A 26047-nucleotide genomic window follows, 5' to 3' on the forward strand; every position below is an offset into this window, starting at 1 on the left:
TAGTGGCGGTGCCCCAGAGTGCCAGAATGGTGTGATGGGCCACCCCCAGAGCTATACTAACATGTTGCTCCCTACGTGTTGTAAGCGGGTATGTAAGGGCATTGGGAAGTCCTAGTAAAGTAAATGACGGGAACCTGGGAATTTGAGTGTGGAAGCGGGTGTCCATGTCCTTAAACACAGAATCCCAAAATTAGGCAACTTAGGACAATCCCATAAGATATGAGTGAGGGTGCCCTTAGCCCCGCATTGTTGCCAACACTCATCGCTAAGGGCAGGGTTGCCCCTGTGAAGCCTGACGGGGGTCAAATACCAATAAGTGGCAATTTTCACATCTGTTTCTGTGCTGGATGTGTTGTATGCTGCGTGCCGCATTCTATAAAAGATATCCTGCCACTCTTTATTAACGAGATGCCTCCCCAGTTCTGTCTCCCAGCGTAATTGTGCGGGGATTTGTCCTCAGCCCTTGATGGTAGAAGGAGTGCATAGTTCTGTCAAAAGGCGGTTATCTGAGCTTTTGACAAGGAGCCATTTTTCGAATTTTGTTAGTGGCCTCTGAACTCCCTTTTTAACCTGTTGTGTAAAATTCAATATCTGATCTGAAGATAACAGAAGTGTTCATCTTCGGGAATGGAAAAGTCCGCCAGAGTATCGAGGGGAATGGGACCGTCCTAATCGAAAAAAATGCCCTATTACCCGACAACTGGCCTCCCGCCAGGCTTGGAAGACAGACCCCAGACCCAGGGTGAAAACCGGGTTATCCATCACTGAGGTCAGAGAAAGGAGTTCAGTTCCCTCTGAGAGTTTGAGTGTCCCGCACCCTTAACAAGGAGCTTGTGACTAGGGATCTGCATAGACTTGGACCCTCTATATGCGCGAGGGAGAAACAGGACCGTCCCCAGCGAGTTCCTTGTCCATGAACAGCCCCTGCTTTTCGGTTTCTGCCCTGGACCACTCAACCAGGTAGCGAAGCAGGGTTGCCTTATGGTAATGAAGTAGGCTAGGTATTCCCAGCCCCCCCTTCAGCAGGTGGGCAGCAGCTCAGCTCCTTCCACATACGGGGGCGCTTGCCCGCCCAGATAAAATGATGGTGCAATGCCTGCAAGGTGGCAATCTTGCCTGTCAGGTGTGGAAGAGGAAAAGTATCCTGAGGAAGATAGTCATCTTGAGCGCCTCAATGCGACCCAACAAAGACAATGGGAACGGGCCAGGTCGGCCCGCACTTGCTTCAGCAGATAATTAAGGGTTTTCATTTTCTCCGGTGTCGAGGCTAGCCGCACTCCCAGGTAGGGGATTAGTCCGTTGCCTATTGAAGTGGGTAAGCCCGGTTTAAGGAAGCCAACGTAGTTTGGCGAGATTGATAAGTTAAGGGCCTGCGACATATGGAGTTTTATGCGAAAACCTGAGGCCTCTACTAACTCCTTCATCTCCTCCAGGAAGTGGGGCAGAGTCTCCCGGGGGCCGTCTAACATCACCATGACATTGTCTGCATATAAACTGATAAGGTGTTCGTGCCCTCCAAAGAGACCTTTCTTGATTCTAGGATAGTCCCTCACCCTCTGCGTGAACGGCTCCAAATAGAGCACAAATAAGAGGGGTGACAAGGGGCTACCCTGCCCCATGCCCTTTCTTATCGGAAAGCACGCGGAGCTTTACTCATTGACTCTCACCGAGGCTTTTGTGATCCCGTAGTTGCTTAAGACCCAGGAGTGGAAACGCTCCTCCATGCCAAAGTGGGCCAATGTCTCCTCCAGATAGGGCCAGTGCACACTGTCAAATGCTTTCTCTGCATCGACCGATAGTAGCATTGTTTCGCTCCTGATGCGGTTGGCTTTGTCTATGATATGAAGGAGTCGCTTCATATTATTGGTGCACTGCCTCTGCGAATAAAGTCCCCTTGATCGGGGGCCACTAGACCCTGCATAAAGGGACTAAGACTGACTGCAAGGACTCCGGTGAGCAGTTTCACATCTACATTCAGCAGAGAGGTGGGGCAATAGTTTGCACAGTGCTGGCCATCTTTCCCGGGCTTAGGAATGGCAACGATGGTCGCCTCGTGCATTGATGGCGGGAGTGTGACTGTGTCTGATATTGAATTGAAGTGCCACGTGAGGACTGGAGATAGTTCAGGGCAGAAGGTTTTATAAAAGGCTGAAGGGAAGCCGTCGGGCCTGGTGAATTAAGAGCTTTCTGTCTTGATATGACAGTTATGACCTCCTCAATGAGTATCGGACTATTGAACAATGCCGCCTGTGCTTCGGTTAATTGGGTAGTGTTCCTGGTGTGGAGGTAACGAGCTGGGTTCTCAGGGGGGGAGGGGTTGCTCTGAGTATAATTCTTTGTAGAACTCGCTGAACCTGGATGGTATCGGGTCATCTCCATCAATGGGTGCCCCCTCTGCAGTCAGTAGGGAATCAACCCTCTCGGATTGTCTCTGAGCTTGTTTTCCAGGAGCCTCCCACACTCATTTCCCCCTACATAGGAGTGCTTTAGTCTAAGAAGGGAATATTCTGCCCTGTCTAAGTCTAAACCCACCAGCTGTTCCCTGGCCATTTCCAGCTTGTGTCATTTTCTCGGAGCACCCATGAAGTGATGGGTATGCTCTAGTTTGTGCACCTCTCTCTGTAATTCTTCCCTCTTGGTCTTTCGCAATTTATTTTTTGCTGCCCAGAGCGCAGTAAACTTGCCCCTGATAACTGCCTTTAGGGCATCCCAGACTATGGATGGTGTAACGTCGGGGTTATCATTGACGCTAAGGTAGTCAGTAATGGCTTTTCTAATGTGTCCTACCACTTCTGGTTTCTGAAGGAGCGTCTCCCGCAGTCTCCACTGCCGAGGGATGTCTCCAGCCAGTGGAGTGCACAATCCAAGAGCAAACACCAAATGATCAGAGAGATATCTCCGCTCAATCTCTACTGACGTGACCAACCGCTGGAGTTCTCTGGAGCCCAAGAAGTGATCTAAGCGGGCGTAAGACCTATGTACGTGCGAATAGAAAGGGTAATCCTGGGAATGGGTGCGGTGTCCTCTCCATAAGTCTATCAGGCCAATCTCCCGGAGCCAGGCTACACACTCCCGCCGAGAGCGCCCCCACAACTCCCTCCCTGTGGACCGAGCGATCTATTTCATTATTGAATACCAAATGGACGTCGTCCCCAATTAAGACTACTCAGTCCTGTGAGGCAAAGGTGTCTGCTATGGCCGTCCGTAGGAAGTGTTCCTGGCCCTCGTTAGGGGCATAGAGGGAGCCCAGGATAAGTGTCTGGGTGCCTGGCTGTACGCTGTAGACCCCTAAGCTCTATCAATCAACCGGACCGGTGTCGGTTGGGGGTTTTCGTGCCTCTGTTCACTTCTGGGGCCCCTTTCCATCCACAATGGCAACCATAGGAAGATGAGGAGGACTGGGAGGGTCAGGTGACCCTTTAACTGACCAGCTTGGTTCTGAACAGGACTGGAGAGAGGACCTGGGGGGTGCCAGTGGTCTTGACACTTCACCCGACCTTGGCATGTTGTCTCCTCCTACCGTGGCTACGGAGGAGGGAGCGTCATACGCTGTGGTGTTAAGAAGGGCGGCCGAGGCTCTCAACCGCAAGCTACCTACGACTAAGGTGCTTCAGCCGGCGGCGAGCTCTTTAATGAGGCTCTCACTGACATCCTTTTGGCCACCTGGTCCAGGCCGAACACAGGGGCTTCCGTGGACAGGATGATCGCCCGACGCCACCTCCCGGCTCCGGGCAACCCCACTTTCCTTTCCCAACACCCCACCCCGGAGAGCTTGGTGGTCCAAGCCTCCACCTCCAAAAGCGCCTTCCCTACTGCTCCACCGGAAAGGGAATCCAAGAAGCTGGACCACCTTGGCAAGAAAAGTTTCTCTTCCGCCAGCTTAGAGCTGCGGTCCGTAAACACCGCATGCCTCTTGGGCTGTTATTCGCACTCAGTGTGGGATACTGTGGCACAAGTGCTGCCTCAGTGTCCAGAGGCGGCCCAGACAGTGGTCTCACAGGCTATCGCAGCCAGGAGAGATGCAGCAAAGTTTACGATCCGTTGTGAGCTGGACACTGTCAACTCTGGGCAGGTCTATTTCAACGTCGATAGCGCTTCGTCGCTCCGCCTGGATGAGGTCCACTGACTTCTCAGGGGATGTCCAGAACACCTTGATGGACATGCCTTTTGATGGCCGTCGCCTCTTTGGCGACAAAGCATACAATGCCGTAGAGCGCTTCAAGGACTCATGGGCTTCGGCCAAGTCCTTGGGCCTCTCCTCCCATCCGGCGCAGTCTGCTTTTTGCTCTTTTCGTGGCGACGGGATGGGTGCCCCGCTACGTCCCTCCCAGGGCCACAGGCCGCAGCAAGTTACCCAGCTTTTGCGTGGCCGGGGATTTGGGAACCAGCGTCGTGGTTCCGGGGGCCAGCGAGCGGGCCAGCTCACCAACCCCCTCTCTGCAGCAGCCTCCAAACCCTCCTAGTCCGACCTTTCAGGCCCATCAAACGCCAGTGGGCGGCAGGATTCGCCATCACCTCCCCCACTGGCACACCATCACTTCGGACAGGTTGGTTTTGCAGATATCCGAAGGGGCTACTCCCTCCCCTTCGAGACTTCCCCTCCAGCCATGCCACCTCGTTACCACTGCATGTCGGAGGATCATTTGGCACTTCTGCAGCAGGAAGTTACGGCTCTCTTGGCCAAGGGAGCCATCAAACGCGTTCCTGTCCCAGAAGTAGGTCGTGATTGCTACTCCCACTACTTTCTGGTTCCCCAGAGGGACAAGGGCCTGCATCCTATCTTGGATCTCAGGGATGTTAATCGCTTTCTCCGGAAGGAGAAGTTCAAGATGTTGGCATTTGCCCAGGTCTTGTCTGCCCTTGATCCGCAAGACTGGATGGTAGCGTTGGACTTGCAGGATTCTTATTTTCACATCCCCATCTTGCCGGCCCACTGACATTACCTACAGTTCACGGTAGGCCACGAGCATTTTCAGTTTACCGTGCTCCCCTTTGGCCTTACCAGCGCCCCTCTGGTGTTCACAAAAGTGATGGCGGTGGTCGCAGCTCATCGGAGCAGTTCTGGACATGGCGCAGTTTTGGGCCTATCCTCCCGAACAGCGAGTCCGGGACATTCGGGCTATGATTTTGATCTTTCAGCCCTTGTCCCGGGTTTCGGTCAGAATGACCCTGAGGCTGCCGGGTCTCATGGCCTCCTGTATCCTGCTGACCAATCATGCCAGGTGGCATATACGGGTTCTACAGTGGGACCTGAAGTTCCAGTGGGTGCAGCATCGGGGGAATCTGTCCGACTACATTCAGATCTCGGAGGGCACTGCTCAGCAACTGCAGTGGTGGCTCACGAACCAGGATTGGGTCAGTGACAGATCCCTTCCCCAACCCGACCACACTGTGGTGATGGATGCCTCCGTTCTGGGGTGGGGCGACCACATGGGAGAATCGGAGATCAGAGGCCTCTGGTCTCTGGCAAAGTCTGAGCTTCACATCAACCTTCTGGAGCTCCCGGCGATCTGTCTTGCACTGAAGGCATTCCTTCCCTCTGTCCGGGGAAGTGTAGTGCAGGTGTTCACGGACAACACCACCGCCATGTGGTATTGCAACAAACAGGGTGGGTTGGGGTTGTGGACCCTATGTCAGGTGGCCCTTCGCCTCTGGACATGGCTGGAACATCACAGCATTTCCTTGGTGGTTCAACACCTGGCCGGTTCTCTGTATGCCAGGGCGGAAGAACTCAGCCGCAGGTGCATGATGGATCACGAATGGCGTCTTCACTCTGAGGTGGTGCAAGGTCTCTTTTAACAGTGGGGAGAGCCTTGGTTAAATCTATTCGCCACCAAAGAGAACGGTAGGCCGATTCTGCGCGTTGGAATTTCCAAGGCGGCACTCGCTCGGCGACGCTTTTCGTCGTGAGTGGAGTTGCGGTCTGTTGTACGCCTTTTCTCCTATACCACTTCTGCCCAGAGTGCTGAAGATGATCAGGCGTGTCCGGGCCCAAGTCATTCTTGTGGCTCCGGATTGGGCACGAAGAGTCTGGTATCCCGAGCTGCTCCACATGGCCATTGGTCCTCCGATCCGACTGCCTCTTCAGGAGGATCTTTTGTTGCAACAACAGGGGACGGTCATCCACCCAAACCTGTCCAGTCTCCACCTCCTTGCGTGGAGATTGAGCGGCGGCAGTTGACGTCTTTGGAACTGTCTCCCGAAGTCTGTGACGTAATCTTGGCAGCCAGGCGTCCCTCCACAAAGACAGTATATGCCTGCAGGTGGAACAAATTTGTGGCATGGTGCACAGCAAAGGCTGTGGATCCACTTTCTGTCCCTCTCTCTGAAGTACTCTTGTTCCTTCTCTTTTTATCCCAGCAGGGCTCTGTTCTGGGCACTATCAAGGGCTACCTTTCGGCCCTCTCTGCTTTCCTTCGGCTGCCAGATCATCCTTCTCTTTTCAAGTGCCCGGTAGTTAACTGTTTCTTGAAAGGCATAACGCATCTCTTTCCTCCAATTCCTTTCGTTATGCCTCAGTGGGACTTGAATCTTGTACTAACTTACTTAATGTGCGCTCCCTTTGAGCCGCTTCATAACTGTCCTTTACGTCTCTTGACTCTTAAGACTGCTTTCTTGGAAGCCATCACTTCAGCTAGAAGGGTGAGTAAGCTCCAGGCTCTTTCCTCAAAGCCTCCTTTCCTGTCTGTTCACCCAGAAAAGGTGGTTCTGCGGACCCGTCCATCCTTTCTTCCTAAGGTGGTCACTGCCTTCCACATCTGGCAGACCATTACTTTGCCCACCTCCTTTCCGCCTCCGCATAGTTCAATGGAAGAAGAGAGGCTCCACCGCCTGGACCCAAAACGTGCCCTCTTCTTCTATCTGGATCGCACAAAACAGTTCTTTGTGGATGATCAACTTTTTGTTGGCTACGTGGGTGCAAAGAAGGGTCCGGCAGTACACAAACGCACCATTTCTCGATGGGTCGTGTTGTGTATTAAGGCTTGTTACTCTCTAGCTAAAAAGGAGCCTCCAGTGGGGCTACGCGCTCACTCCACAAGGGCGATGGCAGCCACTACTGCCTTGGGAAGAGGAGTGCCTCTGAATGACATCTGTCAGACGGCCACGTGGGCATCGCTGCACATGTTCACCAAACACTACTGCCTGGACAGCCAAGTCTGGAGAGACTACTTCTTTGGCCATTCTGTTCTCCAGGACTTCTGGTGTGATCTTGGTTCGCAGACCCACTACCAGGGTTGGTATTGCTGGGGTATCTATTCTAAGTTAAGGAATCTATAACTAACGTGTTTCTTTCAGATGCACAAGTTGCTTACCTTCGGTAACGATATATCTGTAAGAAACATTAGTTAGTTATAGATTCCTTACCGCCCCACCCATCCTCCCCGTTCTGCGAACTGATTTCTAGTGTTAAGGACATCCTTTCAGGGCCCTAGTTTTGTGCTGCAATGGTCAGTGTCCTGCATGGCTCTGCGTTTCTGGCGCGGAAAGTCGTGTACAGAACTGACGTCAGCGCGCGAGGGCAGCGTCTAAGTAGCTGCCGTGACGTCATCCGCGGTGCCGACCGACGCCACCTTCCGACGCGCAGAGGTACTGCTGACGAAAAAACTTTCCGGATACAGTCTGACGCCTGGGGGTAATTCTAAGGTAAGTGATCTATAACTAACTAATGTTTCTTTTAGATATATCGTTACTGAAGGTAAGTAACTTGTTTGTTTCCCACTGTCCCCCTCTCTCTGTAACTCCCCTTTTCTGCAATCACCTCACCCGCCTTTCTGTCAACTTCCCCACCCTCTCCTGTAATCCCCCATTATTGGCCCTGCCGGATGCTATTAAAATAGCACTAGCTTTGTCAAAACTGTAGTGGTGGCCACCATCTTGAAAGTATAGAAAACGTTATTATGTCTAAATTCAACTTAACAGCCATCATAAAAGTTTAGAAAATCAGTTGCTGCATACTTTCAGATAGGTCACCACATTGCGTGGCACAATGCAGTGGATAAAGTATTATGTCTAATACTTTCAAGATGGACCCAGTATTGCATATATTACATTGTGTCCCGCACCGTGGCGGCCATATTGAGGCATGAACACATTATTTGTTATACTTTCCAGATGTCCACCGCATTTCCTAAAGCATAGTGGCAGCCATCTTGAAAGGGTAACTAATCGAAGGCCAGCCTTCGCTGTTGGCTTTGCCAAAGCCATTGCATCCAGCATTGGCCCTACCAATAGCTGCCACCACATAGCACTGGCAAAGTAAGACTGATTGGCTTTTTCAATGTTTGCTGCTGTTTGCTCTACTATTAGCATACTATATTTGTTTGTGCAATAAGGCATCCAGTACAATAGATTTTAGCAGTCATGGCCTTGACTGCACTGTGCAGGTTTATTTCTACAATGCCGGCGTTTTGTAGCTAGTGGATTTTATTGCAGTACAGTAGCTTTGGGACAGTTTCTTAGCCCTTCCTTTCTCTCTCACTGTTTTTAGGCAGAGATAATCATGTCTCACATATATGATTGCTATTGGGTTTGCTTGTCATACCTGATCAAGAAAAGATAACACACTGTTTTTCTTTCTTATGCTCCTGTTATTGTGTCCTGTCATTACTTATCGTGTTAAATTCTTCTTCCTTGCACAGTTCGAGTCCATCCGTCGCTGGCTGTCACCAAACCTTTAATTAGGATGGAAACATTGCAGAATCAGGAAATGAAGACCTCACCCGATGATGCCAGAACAAAGATAGACGAAAGCCGCATGTTTGCCGAGCAATGGAGTTTTATACCCACGCAGTGGGATATGAAGAACACCAATGCGACCCCACGGTCTGTTAGCATGCCTCCCACAAAACAGCAGTGGGGCTCCTTGTGTGGAGATGGACCAGAAGCTGGAGTTGTAGACAGCTCAAAGGGGGACGGGAAAAGCCCATCTTCAGTAGAGAAACTATGTGATGAAGAACTTGTGAATAAGATTGCCAATTTAACTATGCAGAACTCCATCCTGAAAGCCCAGCTAATGAAAAGCAAAGTTGACACTCACACCCCGGAGGTGAAAGATGGGCAACAACAGTTAATTTTTGTACGTGAAACTAATGACACATCTATTAGCCCAGGTCCATGCCCTGATCCAAAGGTAATGTGCTAATTCTCTTATGTTCTACATATTTTATTTCCAGGATGTAATGGCAGGCTTTCTCTTCTTATGTTATCACAAGCCTTACATAGAGAAGAGTTTTGTGTTAAGTTATCCGTGTTCTCTTCCATTAATGGAGTCTGTCCGGGCCTCAACAAAAGATACTTTCTAAAATTATTGTACTTCTTGACCACAGGTTGAAGCATCCTAATATTTGTGTTCCTTGCCATCCATGACTTCCTCAATAGTTCTAGGTCTACCTCACCTTCTTTCACACATTTTAGCTTGCCAAGCCTGTAGGTTTTCTCCTGTTTGTCTGCACAAACCTGAACCTCTCTAGAAGGAAAACTTCTCTTCCAGTGGTCCTGAATATTCTATTTTGCTTTTTACACAGAGTATGACCTCGCAGTTCAACTCACCAAAATATTTCTGTTGGATCCTTCTAATTGCAGATTCCTCCATGTTGAATACTTCCTAGGTGCCAGACTGGCTCCTCCCCGGAAGTGATGGAGCAGAGTCTCATTTAAGCACCACCCCTGCATGCAGATGTCAGTTTCTTTCTTTCTGCGCCTTCTGGTGTGAATCTGGAGCTTGACTCCTAATTTTGTTGGTCTTTTGAAATCAAATTCCAGGTTGCTAATCAAGGATAGCCCCACATAAAACTATAGGTTTCAAAGTGTGCTGCAACTGCAGAAAACAAATGTCTGTAACTGGTCCACATGAGGTTTGTCTCTGATGTCTGTGCTCGGGCCACAGCTCGAAGTTGTGCAATAAATGTGCCCTTGTGCACCCAAAGGCGATCCGGGACCTGAAGGCCAAACTGTATGTGTCCGAAGATAAAAAAGATGTTGAGGTGTAGCGGCAGACTTGATGCGTTTCCCGAAGCCGCTCTTGGTCAAGTTCAGGCTCAATGTCCTCTAGTACATCCAAGCGAAAACCTAAAAAAGCGAAGCCAAACTTAACACCATCCCGCCACTTTGAACCTAAAGAGAAGGCTCAAGGGCATCCTAATGTCAGTTGTTCACTCTAGAGGTCTTCGGTTGCGGAGCCGATTCCTCAGCTGATCCCAGTGTGCCCCGTGTGCTCCCGCTCATATGTGATGCTGCAGTAGATTGAAGTCTTTTTTTTTTTAACAACAAACTTTATTGTTTTGTACAGTACAAGGGTCAATCAAGAAAGGCGACTTCGTACTAATATGAAACACATAAGCACCTTTACTGCAATTTCCTCCCACTACCCTGGTCTGCAAACATCCGACCCCAACCCCCCCCCCTCCCATCCCAACCTATGCCCACACCCACGTCGTTCCATCGCGCAACCTGACGATTGCCACCGTACTGTAGGGTTCAGACACCTCCATGACACTGCAAGCGAGTCGTGCTACGTGGTTCTAAGCAATCTTTCAATGGGATCCCCCATATCGGGCTGTTCCAACAACGCCAGGTCTATACCTCTATACGTAGCCCATCTGGACCATATTTTCCCATGCTTCACTGGGCACCCCCGAGCCTGAAAGACCGCGAGTTCCGCAATCATACAGCGGTCCAGCGCCTTCTTCCAAGGGGACAGTCTAGGGGGGGAATCATCCTTCCAGTGCTGGGCCACGTCCCGTTTGGCCAAGGTGAGGCCCAGGAACAACAAGTGCCGCTTATACCTATTCCCTCCTATGTCCTCAGTACTATGGAGTAGGATCAAACGGGGTTCTAGGGGAAGTGTCCAGGCCAGTACCTCACTCAAACAATTCACCACCCCCTGCCAAAAGACCCGTAACGCCCCACACGCTCACACTGTGTGTAAGAATGTGCCGTCCTCAGCACGGCAGCGCAAGCAGGTCTGGGACTGGATCACTCCCATACGCCAAAGCCGAACTCGAGTATAATAGACCCGATGCACGTACTTAAATTGGATCAAACGGTATCTAGTGGAAACCGCTGCCCCACGCGGACTTGCCAGCGCCTCAGCCCAATCATCATCGGTCAAGTCAGGGAGATCAGCCTCCCACCGCTCTCGCGTATTATGCAGTGTAGTCTTAGCATGGGTCGTTAGGGACTGGTATATCTGACTGATTTTATGCCGTCCGAGGTTTCCCATTAACAGTCTACCCTCCAAGGGATGGAAGTAGATTGAAGTCTTGAAGGAGGTTATGCTGCACGTTTAGCCCCCAATGAACTGAAAGAGACCCCCGGTCGGGCCACTGCCAACTTCCTTGGGGACCAACTACCCCTCCTGTTACCTCCAGTAAGTCCCACACAGTAGTATTGCTAAGAGGTTTTCAGAGGCCACGTCCCCCTTTTCCACCACTCTGCAAAAGTGTCTCCTGGCACACTACAGGTTTGGGGATGAAGTCCACTTTGCTCCTGAGTGACCTTGGGGGCCAATAAACCCTCCTGGTACATACTGTAAGTCCTATGCAGCAGAGTTCCTGAGTGCTGGTTGGAGGCCCAGCCCCCTTTCTCCACCACTCGTAAAGTAAAGTAACTGCTAGTTAAAAAAACAAAAAAACATAGAATATATATATAACATTCTTATAATTTTTAGAAACACTCAGTCACTGTATGATGTCATGAGTGATGTCACTGATCATGTAATGAGTGATGTAATATGTAATGTCATGAACAGGGCATTGCGGGAGTTATATTTAGCTCAGCCAACTATAACGGCTGAATTTCTCTGGTTTTGCCAGCCTAACTACAACGTTCCTGTAACCTGCGGTTTTTTCAGTGAATATCTAAGGTTTTTTAAATGCTAATTACGAACTATAACGTCCCTTAAACGTGTTTTTTTCAGTGAAAAAAAAAAAATATATATATATAAAATACATACATACAAACACACATACTGTCCACCTGAAGCCAGGACCTAAAGGCGGCATGCGCGTCGGTGTAGAGGAGCCCCATCAAAATTCAAAACACTTCTGGTATTACAGCTGCAATGCGGGAACTAGCCCTCCTCTCCCGTTCAATCCTAAATACTGCTGAATCTTATGTTTTAATTCATAAAGCCGAAGAAACCCTACGTGTTTCAGTGTCAAATACGCCTTGATCACTGGTTGGGCAGGTTTAGAAACACAAACATTTAAAGGTGAATTTACAACATAGAAAAGGGACACGTGCCATCAAACAGTTCATGGTTACAGAGAAAATGACAGACATCTTGTAGTGTGTAAAATACATCACACTCCGTGTATAGAATCTTGCCTGCATACAAAGAGAGGACAATATCTGGGTAACTAGTATAGTTACATAGCCATAAATCAAGCGTATGAATTGAAATCCTCATACTGCAATGTTAACAGACCAAGAAAAGAACTAAAAGTATGATGAAATACATTGCCTAAGAAAATAAGACAAAAACTCACTTGTGCACAATCATATCGTATACTAGTGATACTCCCAAGATCAGGGAGTGCCCCCTCATGGTTATACCAACATTAATCGCCCCAATGGGTTAATTCTGTATTGGCATACAGCTATGATCACCTGATCCTTAGTTATCACAGAAATTAACAAGCATTTGCAATGCAATCGGTCTCGCATTTATGCTGAAGGTGTTATTAAATATATGAAAGCTAAATTCCCAAAGTTAGTTCTAAGTACCATCAGGTGTGAGGAGTGAATCCCCTGGGTTGACACATCGCTTTATTCTCCTTTTATATTTCTATGTTGCTATTTCAGATAAGAGGACATTTGAAACACTCCTGTAAGTCACTGCCCATTTCTCTGCAACAGTAGGAAGCTTGGGTAACCTATCTTCGGTAGGCATTCCCTTCTACGCAAGGACAAAGGGAGCTCTCCTGTCAGTGGCGCGCCCAGAAACCATAAAGTCCGGCTGCAAGTAAATATATTTGCAGTTGTTTAGGATTAGTACACTGGAATGCCACAGTTTAGGGACATAAAAAAGCATCACTGGATACGACGCGTTGAAATGGAATTCCGTACCTCGTTTATCCCGTCACCTGACTGTTGTGACCTAGTTAGTGACTGCGCCAAAGTGCGTGAAAGTGACTCACTGCCTTTCATTTGCTGCCATCTACAACACAGACAGTAAATCAAAAGCTAAAAGAGGCTTCTGAAAACTGGTGGTGATGACGTCGCCACACCACGAGTGCTGGAAGGGAAGTTTACTAATGCAGTGGCTTTCAGTTGCATCAGATGCTTTATTTCCGATGTTGCAATCGGATTGTACACATTTCTTTGTACTGTGCCGTTTGAGAGATTACAACGGGGTTTGGTTTTTGATGCAATGTGAGGCGCCTTCGGCTGGTAAAGTGACTTTGCGGCGCTTTATGTTTTTGCTGGCTTATGTTATCTTTAAGCTTTTGCTAGCTTTACATTCATAAAATCTTAATAGCTGAAAAGTTTCCCCAGGCCACGTGGCGCTTTCAGCTATGTGGTGTGCATTCGGCCATGTGGTGTGCATTCGGCCATGTGGTGTGCATTCGGCCATGTGGTGTGCATTCGGCCATGTGGTGTGCATTCGGCCATGTGGTGTGCATTCGGCCATGTGGTGTGCATTCGGTCATGTGGTGTGCATTCGGTCATGTGGTGTGCATTCGGTCATGTGGTGTCAATTTCAGCTGCTAGCCGTTGTCATGCTGGATACTGTAATGGTAAAGTGAAAATACCAGCCAGTACCAGAGTTCTAGGTGCTGCAGGTTAAAAAATCACAGGATGTAGCAGGAGGTACATCTCCGAAAACCCACCTAATGCCATCCTATTTTCCAGAATGGTTTGCGATATTTCTGACGGGAGGTAAGATGAATGAGGTCACATCCTTCAACCTTCCAAGACTTGCGGAAGGGAGATGGTCAGTGCCAGTCATTGCTGCAGTGCTCTCTGTTGTACTGCATACTGTCAGCCGTCCGATGTGAAACACAGAGCACATAAACCTGTTAAAACCAATATTTGCAGATTAAGTTGAAAGACAATTCATTGAAAAGTTGATATAATAATTTCAAAATAGTTAATATGTTAACTCAAAGGAATGATCGATATGATGAAAGGAGTAGGAAGCTATCTGTCTAAGCTGGTTTTAACGGGTTTGTGTGTCCTGTTCACGTTGATTATTTTACCCTAAGTTTGAATATTCAATTTTTAGATCGAGCGTAAGCGTTCAACCTCTTGTATACTTTAGTATATTTCTCCTGTGACACTTCTGGCATCCGTGTGCACGGGCATCTTTGTACATTAAATGAATTTCAGAGCTTGAAGCTTCCGACAGACTATTTAGAAGGACCTGGGCCATACATAGCATAAACCTGCATCATGTGTTTTTGCATAGTGACAGTCTGCTCGAATACAGAATGTCAATTTCAAAGTAGCACATCCAGACTCAACCAGAAGCTGTGAATGACACCAGACTGGGATCACTCGTGCATCTAGAATGGAAACCACGTAATACCACTTTATTTGCCATTGAAACCCCATTGTTCCCTGAACTCCCATCCCGCACTTACTTCATTGGCTACTCTGAACCTTTCCTGGGGCGTGAGGGACACTGCCACAAGCCTGCCACTCATAACCCCGGTGTTACCCCTCCCCGTTGAAGAGGTTATGGAGTACATTTAAACTTCCCACGGTTCAGCCTGACTGTCTTGCTGCCGCCATTTAGCGTTGGAAATATCTGCTTCTTCATTGCAAGACCCGACTGTGTTAAAATACCGAATGGGATATATAACCAACAAAAGAGCACACGGTATGGGGCAATAATCACTGCACCTATCGAAAATCAGGTATAGGTAATCCTAATCTCAGGGTGCCATGGACTTGAGGCTCAATACCCCTATTCCTCCAAGGGAAATTACCACAATTTTGAATACAACACAATGGTCCAGCACTCCACTCAAGGTAAACAATAGTCAAGTTCAACAAGATTGAGATCCATTCAGCAGGTCTTTGTATAGAGGTTCTTTATTCTGAATCTTCTTAAAAAGCACATGACCGTAGCCAACGTGTTTCGTCCCTAAGGACTTCTTCAGGGCGGATATAATATCAGGAAATTTTTCTAAAAGTTCCTCAGGATAGTGCTGACGATCAATTGCTCTCTCATCTAACAGCCACCTAATACCTCAGTAGTTTTAAATATCGTTCTACCTACAAGTAGGGGATCCAATTCAAGTCCGTGCTCACCACGAGCGTTAACGGCGTAAGCCAGTCACAATTATTAGTGCGGAATCAGTCTGCTCCCGTCACTGCACATCCGTTTATAAGGATAGTATTGCGGAGTCGGTCAGCACTCGTCCTGCAGTTCTTCAAAAAACTTTAAACCGCTTAGAGGCAATAGTTTGGGCATTTTTTATCATCCCCCTACATGCTGACATGCCTCACGGAGACAGTAACACATACATACATACATCAGTGCTCACAGACAGCAACGCAGTGTGAATACCGCTGTTAATTTAAGGAACAATTCGCAATCCGTAGTTTTGGAAACTTTAGTGGCTGCTAGAGACCCATCAGTATTCTCTGCAGTCTTTGATGGACCCAAAAATCTGTTACTTTTCAAAAGCTTCCCAGGGACAGTGCTGCAGGAGTGGTGTTTGTCTGAGTGGCGGCAGGCCTGTGAACACGGACTCCATCTGCACGTGCTCTTATTCAAATCCTGTTAGGAGTTGGAGTTCAGGTGCTCACGCAAAATAGTGCAGATGCGTGCAGTGAAAGGTTGGTGACATTTAAAAATACATCACATTGGCATCAAAACTCCAATAAATTCAGTACAATGAGGGAGTTTTGGCTGCAGAAGGCAGCCCCTCGTACTGAATTTATTGGAGTTTTGATGTTTCGTTGCCAATGTGATGTATTTTTAAATGTCACCAACCTTTCACTGCACGCACCTTCACTATTTTGTGTGAGCACCTGAACTACACCTTGCAATTAAGTGATTCTCCATTTATGATGTTAATAAATGTGAGATCATTTCAACTTGTGTCCATGCATTAATTGTGCAGTAATTCACTTCTGGGCATTCCTTAAATTGTTTGTTCCTTTTTTGATCAATAACCACCTTAGTAGTGTTAGCCTAGGCTACCCGAGGACCTTGTGGCCTCTCTAAGTACCATTGTATTTTATTATAATATAGACTGCCCCTGGTAATAATACTGGGGCCCCCTTGTTTTTGCTAAATAATATATTTGTATTCTCTGTAGGCAATATCCTTAGTTAAAAGCTTCCTTTCAATATGAAAGAAAGAATAAAAGAGGAAATATGGTTGAATTTCATAGTGATAAAAGGGTTTACGTCTAAGGACTAACATTTACTCCCTGCATGGATTCAATACCCTGCTTTTCAAATGGCCGGTAAGACTCTTTATTCTCTCATCAGGCCATGTACCACGTTTGCAGCCAGAATGGTTGTCTTCTACCGCCACTGAAATGGCAAGGGTCCCCCCGTAGTGTGGGTGCAGTCTTCGTCAACGTGAGGCACTCAGTTTTGTAGAAAATCCCCACTTCACAACATAATCAGTACTTCTGTCTCAAATGATACTTACTGATAGTAATTAATTTACAATATTCCTGCTAATATACAGGGACTATCGAACACTTCATATCCATGGTATGGTAGAAAATAAATTTTCATTGTAGGCAGACATTTTAAAGTAAGTAATTTATTTTTCAATCCCATAGAGTTAAGCCGGAAGTGTTTGCTGAGTTGTGTTCATTGGAATAGCCAATTTAGAGAATATCAAAGAAGCCACAATACAGCATTTAGCTGAACATGTTAAGATAAAGATAAAGAATGCCTCCTATGTTGAAGTGCATTTGGTTAAAAAGCGGACACCGTTCCTTTGAGTTTGTAGCAGCTTTTGTCTCCCAGAATACACTGTACTGGCAGTTTGTCTCACAACCTAAGTTTTTTTTCGAGTTCATGCTGACTGGATCCTAGAACACTTCTGGTAGGATTTCTCCCAACTTCTTGTTGTTGTTATCTTTACACCATTTATTTATAATCTCACTCTGCATCTTCACAGCTTCTCATCTAGATGACCTATTTATCCCTCCTTTGGGATAAATAGGTCATCTTACAATGCCTTCACTTTTTGTGAAATTCCTTCTTGTGTGAAATCAACGGCTGCCACTGATAAACACTCTCTGTGCAATGTCTTTCACCTACTCATTCGTTGCAGTCCTCTGGGTTCTGTCAAAAAATGCCCGGAAGAACCCTTAAAGACAGGGAAGGTATTCACCTGAGGTGCAGTTGGAAATCTAAAGTTGGGCCAGGAGAGGAGGAAATGCAGGAGGCAGGTCAAAGAGAGTAAGTCCTTTACTGAACCTATGCATTGCCCAAGAAAAGACTCCCAAGGAGGGGCAATCTAAAGAGAAGAGGGACCCTAGACATCGCCATCATTCAACACACTTCCGGAGGTAATAGGAGCACCAGTTGATGCTGAGGCACGATTCAGCCTAACATGGTCACCGTTGAAAAGCTGGTTGGTGCCTGCAATGTCCGCAGTGAGGGAGATCAATTGACTCCAGAACAGTTGACATTGATGCCTTCTCTGCTCTCCGATGGCAAGCAGATCATCGTCGAGAACATAGATGTCAAGACTTCCATCATCTCTGTTGAGACATCCACTGTGGCAGCCTAAGCACTCATCGGCGTCGGGGTACACGCTGTCGAAAACGTTGATGGCGAGCCATTCTTCCATAGACCTGTCTTCATAGTAACCAGCAGAATGTCTCTCCTTCTCAACTCCCATTTTACCCTTTTCCAGCAAAGTTGCAAAGGATGATAATTCCTCCTGCTGATCCTATTCAGAATCCTTTACCACATCTGGATCAGCATTTAAAGCCACTGTTGGTTCAAAGGAGCACCATGCATCTCTCTGATCAGGAAGATGCCATTGCTAGACCTTCTCCTACACCCATCCATAACACAACAACACCTTCTCCTATCACACCGTACAAGCAAATAAATTAGATCATCCAGATCCTTAGCTTAATTGGTGTATTTTGTGTCCGATTTTTATTAACATACCCCTGACGTCACTGGCAACTTCTGCTATGCTAATGTCCCAGTGGATACTATTAATACATTTCAAGATGTATTAATAAGAGGTGCAAACAAACTTCATAGCCAGTTGGAAATGCCACAGTCTACAGTTTCTGCTATTATGGGAACACTTCAGCCTAGAGCTGCTCAAAGACCGACTTCACCATTGGGTCCCGGTTTTGCAGATTTGCTGGAGGAGAAATTCCTTTCCTTTTCGATGGAATAATGGCAACTCCTTGAATGCAAAAGAAATTCAAAGCATCGGAGCAGGATTCTCCATATCTATGTCATGAATCAAAACCTGACTTGGTTATTGTGTCCGCAGTCAGGAAGAGACTCCCATCTGTTACAGAAACGTCAACTCCATCAGACTTGTAGAGTTGGACTTTGCAGGGTGCAAAGTGTGTGGCACAGCAGCAATTCCTCTCAAGAAGTCAAATGACATTATATTCTTGAGCAGATAGACTAGGTCATTTTACGAGCCTGTCATGTTTTGTGGATGACCTGCCAAGAGAACACAGACAAGATTTTCTGGAAATAATTCTGGAAGGTCAAACCAAGTAAGAACTACAGCTATAGGTTCTGCAGGTTTATCTGCTATGCACTGCTGTCTCAGCATCTCTGTGTGGAGGGATTCTTGATTGAAATTGATATCCTTGAAACTGGACAACCAGCCGAAAATCATGAACCTCCCATTCTGAGGGTCAGTTCTCCATGTCAACTATGCAAAGTCAACATCGGCTCTGGTTCAGATTCTAGACTACTTAGAAGGTACTCTGAACACTAGATCTGAAAGAAACACGTTGGTTAGATTCCTCACCTTTGAATAGCCCCAGGCGTCAGGCTGGATCCGGAAAGATTCTCGTCAGCAATACCCTTGCGCGTCGCTAGGCGTCGTCTGCGGCTCCGCGTCTGTCGTCGATGTCGTGCGCCGGGATGACGTCGTCGGAGTACTTAGACGCCACGCTCGCGCGCTGACGTCAGTTCTTCTTTTTCCGCGCCAGACAGCGCCGGTCCGGGAAGAGCATACCCTTTTAGTAATTTTTTGACTAAACTTTTTGACTCTTTTGGTCTATTCTGTCGACTCGACTCTGGAGCCGGTAGGATACCTTGTTTCAAACCCTGTGACTCCTGTAGCCGACTGATGTCGGTTACGGACCACCACTGCCGGTGCCTCTACTGCCTTGGGGCCGACCACGATTCCGTGTCGTGCCTCGACTGCCGGGCCCTAACTTCGAAGGCTAGGCGGCAGCGGTCCTGCAAGCTACTGGAGTTCCGGCAGTCGGCTCCGCGACGGTCCCGGTCGAGGAGCCGCAGACATCACCACCACTCGTCTGGTTCCAAGTCTTTGGGTAAGTCGAAGCATAGTAAGAAGTCCAAGAGGCGACATCGCTCTTCGGACTCCCCTCGCGTGACTCGGCTGAGGGTTTGGGTGGTACCACCCACGCGGCTCCGTCGGAGCCGCAGGAGTCACGTCCGTCCCCATACCCACCGGTCCCTGGGACCGACGCGACTCCGGCGGAGGTCAGTACTTTCCTCTTGGCCATGAGGGGCCTGGCTCCGCCGTCGACGCCTGTCGGCGCGCCTTCGGGCTCGACTGGGAGGCCTAGCGAGCCGGCAGCTCCGGCCCCGGTGCCGACTTCGGTCCCGACGCCGCAGGTCCCTGTGGGTTTCAGGCCTGGACGACGACATTCCCCGGTTCAATCCCGGTCCGTGCCCGGCGTCGGAGCGGCGCCGCGTCCGACGCTGATTGGTGGCAATTTCATCTTCCGCCCGGCTCCGATCATTCCACCTGTCTACCAGGAATCGGATGACGGTGACGACTGGGAGGGGTCTGAGGACCCTCTGTCCCTACAGGGCCAGTTATCACAGATCTGGGCAGATGAGCTGGGGGATGCCAGTGGTCTTGATACCTCCCCTGACACTGGCTTCATCTCTCCTCCAACAGTGGCTTCTGCGGAAGATGCTGCATTTTCTGTGGTGCTGCGCAAGGTGGCCGCTGGAGCTGCCTGCTGTGGCTGTGAGGACGAACCTCCTCACTGAAGTGCTTCAACCATCAGCAAGCTCCTCGGAGCCACTGCTGCAGTTCAATGAGGCACTCAGTGACGTTCTGAAGGGCACCTGGTCCAAGCCCTCCACAGTTCCTCCTGTGGACCGGAACGTGGCCTGGCGCCACCGCCCTGCACCGGGCGACCCCAGTTTTCTGTCTCAACACCCCACGCCCGAGAGCCTGGTCATCCAGGCCTCTACTTCCCAGACCTCCTTCCCGTCCGCTCCCCCGGATCGGGAATCCAAGAGACTTGAACAGTTTGGGAAGAAGCTGTTCTCCTCCCTTAGTTTGGGACTGCGGTCTATTAACATCGCTTGTCTCTTGGACCGTTACTCCCACTCTCTGTGGGATACGGTGGAGGACGTGCTGCCCCAGTGTCCGGAGGAGGCCCAAACACGGCTCGCCCAGGCTCTTGCCGATGGGCGGGATGCAGCGCGGCACGCTATCAGATGTGGACTGGACACTACCGACTCGCTAGGTAGGGCGATGTCGACCATGGTGGAGCTCCGACACCACGCCTGGCTGCGGTCCACGAGCTTCTCAGGGGATGTCCAGAGCACCCTCATGGACATGCCCTTTGGCGACAAGGCGGATAGTGTGCTGGAGTGCTTTAAGGACTCCCGGGCTACAGCCAAGTCCTTGGGCCTCTCGGCCCCGCGCCCACAAACTTCCGCCTTTCGCCCCTTTCGTGGCCAAGGAAGGGGCGGACACTCACGTTCGCCTAGCCACAGGCCGCAGAACCCACATCCACGTGGTCGCGGACGTGGATTCCGCCGAGGCGGTACAGGGGGACAACGTGCCGGTCAGTCCACATCCACCCCGGCAGCATCTGCCTCAAAGCCCTCCTAGTCCGCGCTTTCAGGCCCATTCCACGCCAGTGGGAGGCAGAGTTCGCCATCACCTGCTCCACTGGCGTTCCATCACGTCGGACAGGTGGGTGCTCCAAATCGTCCGAAGGGTCTACTCCCTCCCCTTCGAGGCGCCCCCTCCAGCCATGCCACCGCAGTACCACCGCATGTCGGGGGATCACTTGAAACTTCTACAGGAGGAAGTTACGGCCCTCTTGGCCAAGGGGGCCGTCAAGCACGTTCCTGGTCCAGAAGTAGGTCGTGGTTGTTATTCCCACTACTTTCTGGTTCCCAAGAAGGGCAAAGGGGGCCTACGTCTTATCTTGGACCTCAGGAGCGTCAACGCCTTCCTCCGCAAGGAGTAGTTCAAGATGCTCACCTTAGCTCAGGTTCTGGCTGCCCTAGACCCTGGAGACTGGGTGGTAGCGTTGGACTTGCAGGACGCTTATTTCCACATCCCCGTCCTGCCGGCCCACCGGCGTTACCTGCAGTTCACGGTGGGCCAGGAGCATTTTCAGTTTACCGTGCTCCCCTTTGGCCTCATCAGTGCCACTCGGGTGTTCACGAAAGTGATGGCGGTAGTCGCAGCTCATCTATGCAGATTGGGGGTTCCAGTCTTCCCCTATCTCGACGACTGGTTGTTGAAGGCGGGCTCGCCCCAGGCAGTCGTGTCCCACCTCCAGACTATGGCCGACCTGCATTTGCTGGGGTTCTCCATCAATGTGCCGAAGTTGCATCTGAGTCCCTCCCAGAAGCTCCTCTTTATCGGAGCGGTTCTGGACTCGGCGCAGTTCCGGGCATATCCTCCGGAACAGCAGGTCTGGGATATTCCCATCTTTCGGCCCCTATCCCGGGTTTCGGTCAGGTTGGTGCTGCGGCTTCTGGGTCTGATGGCCTCCTGCATCCGATTGGTGCATCATGCCAGATGGCGGATGCGGGCTTTGCAGTGGAACCTGAAGTTTCAGTGGGCCCAGCATCGGGGCAACCTGTCCGACCACGTCCTGATCTCGGAGGGCACTGCAAGACAGTTGCAGTGGTGGCTTACGGACCGCGATTGGGTCAGCGGCAGATCCCTCTCCCTACCGGAGCACGTAGTGGTGACGGATGCGTCCCTCCTGGGATGGGGGGACCACATGGGAGAGGCAGAGATCAGAGGCCTCTGGTCTCCGGCGGAGTCCCGGCTCCATATCAACCTTCTGGAGCTGAGGGCGATCCGACTTGCACTGAAGCCATTCCTTCCCTCTGTCCGGGGAAGTGTGGTGCAGGTGTTCACGGACAACACCACTGCCATGTGGTATTGCAACAAACAGGGCGGGGTGGGGTCATGGACCCTTTGTCAGGAGGCTCTGCGCCTCTGGACATGGCTGGAACATCAGGGCATCACCCTGGTGGTTCAACATCTGGCGGGCTCTCTGAACACCAGAGCAGATGAACTCAGCCGCCGGTGCATGATGGATCACGAATGGCGTCTAAACTCGGACGTGATCAGCCTTCTCTTTTCAAATCCCCTGTTTCTCGCTTCTTTAAGGGCATTACTCACATGTTTCCTCCTGTCCCTTTCATAATGCCTCAGTGGGATTTGAATCTGGTCTTGACGTTTCTGATGTGCGCTCCCTTTGAGCCACTTCATAATTGTCCCCTTCGTCTCTTGACGCTTAAGACTGCTTTCCTGTTAGCCATCACCTCTGCTAGAAGGGTGAGTGAGCTCCAGGCTCTCTCTCTTCTAAGCCTCCTTTTCTTTCTGCCCATCCGGACAAAGTTGTTCTCAGGACTCGTCCTTCCTTTCTCCCTAAGGTGGTAACAGCCTTTCACATCGGGCAGTCTGTTACGTTGCCCACCTTCTTTCCGCCTCCGCATCCTTCGAAAGAGGAAGAGAGGCTCCACCGTCTGGACCCAAAACGGGCGCTGTCCTTTTATTTGGACCGCATCAAGCAGTTCCGGGTGGACGACCAACTCTTTGTTGGCTACGTGGGAGCTAAGAAGGGACGGGCGGCGCACAAGCGGACCATCTCTCGGTGGGTCGTTTTGTGTATCAAAGCTTGTTACTCCTTGGCTAAAAAGGAACCTCCTGTAGGGCTGAGGGCCCATTCCACTCGGGCCACAGTGGCGACAACTGCCCTGGGCCGGGGTGTCCCCTTGCAGGACATCTGTCAGGCAGCAACGTGGGCTTCGCTGCACACGTTTGCTAAACATTATTGCCTGGACAGCCAAGTCCCGAGAGACGGCTTCTTTGGCCGTTCTGTTCTCCAGGACTTTCTGGTGTGATCTTGGTTCGCAGACCCACCACCGGGGTTGGTATGGCTGGGGTATCTATTCTAAGGTGAGGAATCTAACTAACGTGTTTCTTTCAGATGAACAAGTTACTTACCTTCAGTAACGATATATCTGTAAGAAACATTAGTTAGTTAGATTCCTCACCGACCCACCCATCCTCCCCGTTCTGCGAACCGATATCTAGGATTGAGGTTATCCCTTTCAGGGCCCTAGAATTTTTAGGCACCAGTGTCGGTCTCTTGCATGGCTCTGCGTTCCTGGCGCAGAAAGCTATGTACAAGAACTGACGTCTGCACGCGAGGGCGGCGTACAAGTACTCCGACGTCATCCCGACGCCGACGACCGACACGGAGCCGCAGACGACGCCTAGCGACGCGCAAGGGTATTGCTGACAAATCTTTCCGGATCCAGCCTGACGCCTGGGGATATTGTAAGGTGAGGAATCTAACTAACTAATGTTTCTTACAGATATATCGTTACCGAAGGTAAGTAACTTGTTCAATAGGATAAGTGTCTGCCAGGGACAGTATCCACCGTTTTGAAGAAAGTTAAACTCCTACTGCAGACTCCATCTCCCACTGTGTGTCAGATATTGTCCACGTTGGCAATAATGGCACCCTGCCTATATCTAGTGCCCGATAAATGTATTTTCATGAGCTCTGTGAGGACGGAAAGCCTACTTCCAAATCTGACTGTAGAGAAAATATGGTCAGAGAAACAGCAATTAGACCATATACATATACTAAGATTCAAAGCTGTACAACCCACTTTTGAAAGCATTTCAACCCTTAAACCAAAAGGGCATTAATCCAAAAAGACAACATGGCCTCAATGTATTATTTGAAAAAACAAGGTAGCGCAGAGTGTAGTACTCTGTCCCTAGATGCCCAAGCAATTTGGTATAGGCTCATAGTGAGCAATTTATCTGTCAGGCTGCACATCTCACAGAACTTCAAAACCACCAAGCACTACTGTTAAGCAGGGTTTTCATCACAAAACAAAAATGGGAAATAAACAACAAAGTATCCAAAACTATTTTCCTAGACTGGGAACGTCAAGCAATAGATCTTTTCACAAGTCAAAAAGCAAAATGTCGACGCTTCACTTTGAGAGTGTGGGAACCACAATGATGGGCGATGAATTGAAGCTAAACACTTTTTCACCTTTGCTACTAATTCCAACAGTGCTGATATGCCTGAGGCCTTGCAATTCAAAAATTATTCTTATCACCTCAGAATGGCAGAGACAGTGGTGTTCAGAGCACTTTTTGATCTATTTGTTAGAGACTTCTAGCCACAGATTTTTTTTACCGTAGAATATACCCCAGGGGTAAGACTGGATCTGGAAAATGTTGAGCAGTGCCTCAGCGTGCTGGTAGCTGGCGTTGATCAGCTCCGCATTAGCAGCGTCCGTGCCGGTTGTGACACGTGCGGTGCCTATATTAGCGCTGACATCAGTTTTTTTCTTTCTGTACCATCAGTGCAGATCTTTAGCAAGAAATCTAGGAAGTCCCGTTTAAGTCGTCGCCCACAAATATATGGCGAGCTTCCTCAGAACCTAAGTCTGGGTCCACTCCAGGGCTCGAAAATTCCACTTGCCCACTCTATTGCGAGCCAGATTTAATCTGGACAAGCTACTTTTAGGGCCTACTCATCCTTTCTGGCGAGCTGAAAATCTTCTAATTTCAGTCTCAGAAAAAATAGTGAATGGAGGAAGACAAACTGACTCTTGAACTCTGTCTCTGAAAGCCGATCAAATGTGACAAGATACCAAGATTTAAAGGCATCTTTATTGCTCACAAAGTCAATTTACTTTTCTTTCTGTTACTGAAGCTAGAAGTGAACTGTGTGACAATCGCGTTGAGACCAGTTCACACGGGTCAAGTACATTATAGTTAAATTGGGTAGATCTTTCAAGTTACTAGACCTGCAGGTCTAGTAACATTTTAATGATTTTTCAAGCCCTGCACTCTGTCTCCTGGACATTGCTGGAGTGGCCTCCACCCAGCTGAAAGACTTTCATGAGGACATGCGCCTCTTATGTGGACGGGCCAACCTCTAGAGCTCCTTCGTGGGTTTGATTGATACCCCTACTGGATTCCCACTGGAGGCCAGTCAGGCCCTTTGGAGTCGTTCCTGGAAATGGATCGTCTCTGGTTGCAAGTCTGCGGCCTTCTCTGGGGCCTGTTCCAGTGGTGCCTTCCTGGCACCAACCCCATCTTTATACATGACTCCGACACAGAGCCGGACCAGCATCGAATCCGGCGCGGACCGAAACATGGCCCTCTGGATCAGAGACAGTGCTCCCATTTACTAATATGCTCTGTGGGGAATCCGAATGGGGCAGATCTGAGGATGCTTATGGCTATCTCGAACCCATGGAAGAGCCTAAGGATAAAAGGTATGAGGCACTGGTGGATACCAATAGACTTGACACCTCTCCAGACACTGTTCTGATCTCTCCTCCTGGTGTGGCTACGAAAGACGGGGTTTCATATGCTATGGTGGTTATGCTTCCCTCGTGGCAATCAATGTTTTGACAGAGGTGCTTCACCCGGGAGTTGTTCCCACAGAATCTCTTCTTCCCTTTAATAAAACCCTCATGGTTGTCCTACTCAATGCATGGGCCAAGCCCTGCACAGCGGCGTCTGGGCACAGGAAGCTTACCTGCCGATGTCACCCCTCTCCCTGGAAACCAACTTCCTCACCCTGCCCACAACCCCCTACCCCGGAATCTCTGATTGTCCAGGCCTCCATGT

At 49.4% G+C, this 26047-nt stretch overlaps 1 protein-coding gene across 3 annotated transcripts in view; it reads left to right on the forward strand.

The window, feature by feature from the left end:
- Positions 1 to 26047, forward strand: part of SPICE1 (spindle and centriole associated protein 1) — a 613595-nt gene that overhangs the window by 411164 nt on the left and 176384 nt on the right. For all 3 annotated transcript variants that reach the window (XM_085621094.1, XM_085621096.1, XM_085621095.1), the window contains one exon: positions 8640 to 9130. In XM_085621094.1, the coding sequence (XP_085477220.1) occupies positions 8640 to 9130 (491 nt within the window). The remainder of the gene's footprint in view (positions 1 to 8639; positions 9131 to 26047) is intronic.

Source organism: Triturus cristatus, chromosome 8, assembly GCF_964204655.1.
Source record: "Triturus cristatus chromosome 8, aTriCri1.1, whole genome shotgun sequence".
NCBI classification, from domain to species: domain Eukaryota; kingdom Metazoa; phylum Chordata; class Amphibia; order Caudata; family Salamandridae; genus Triturus; species Triturus cristatus.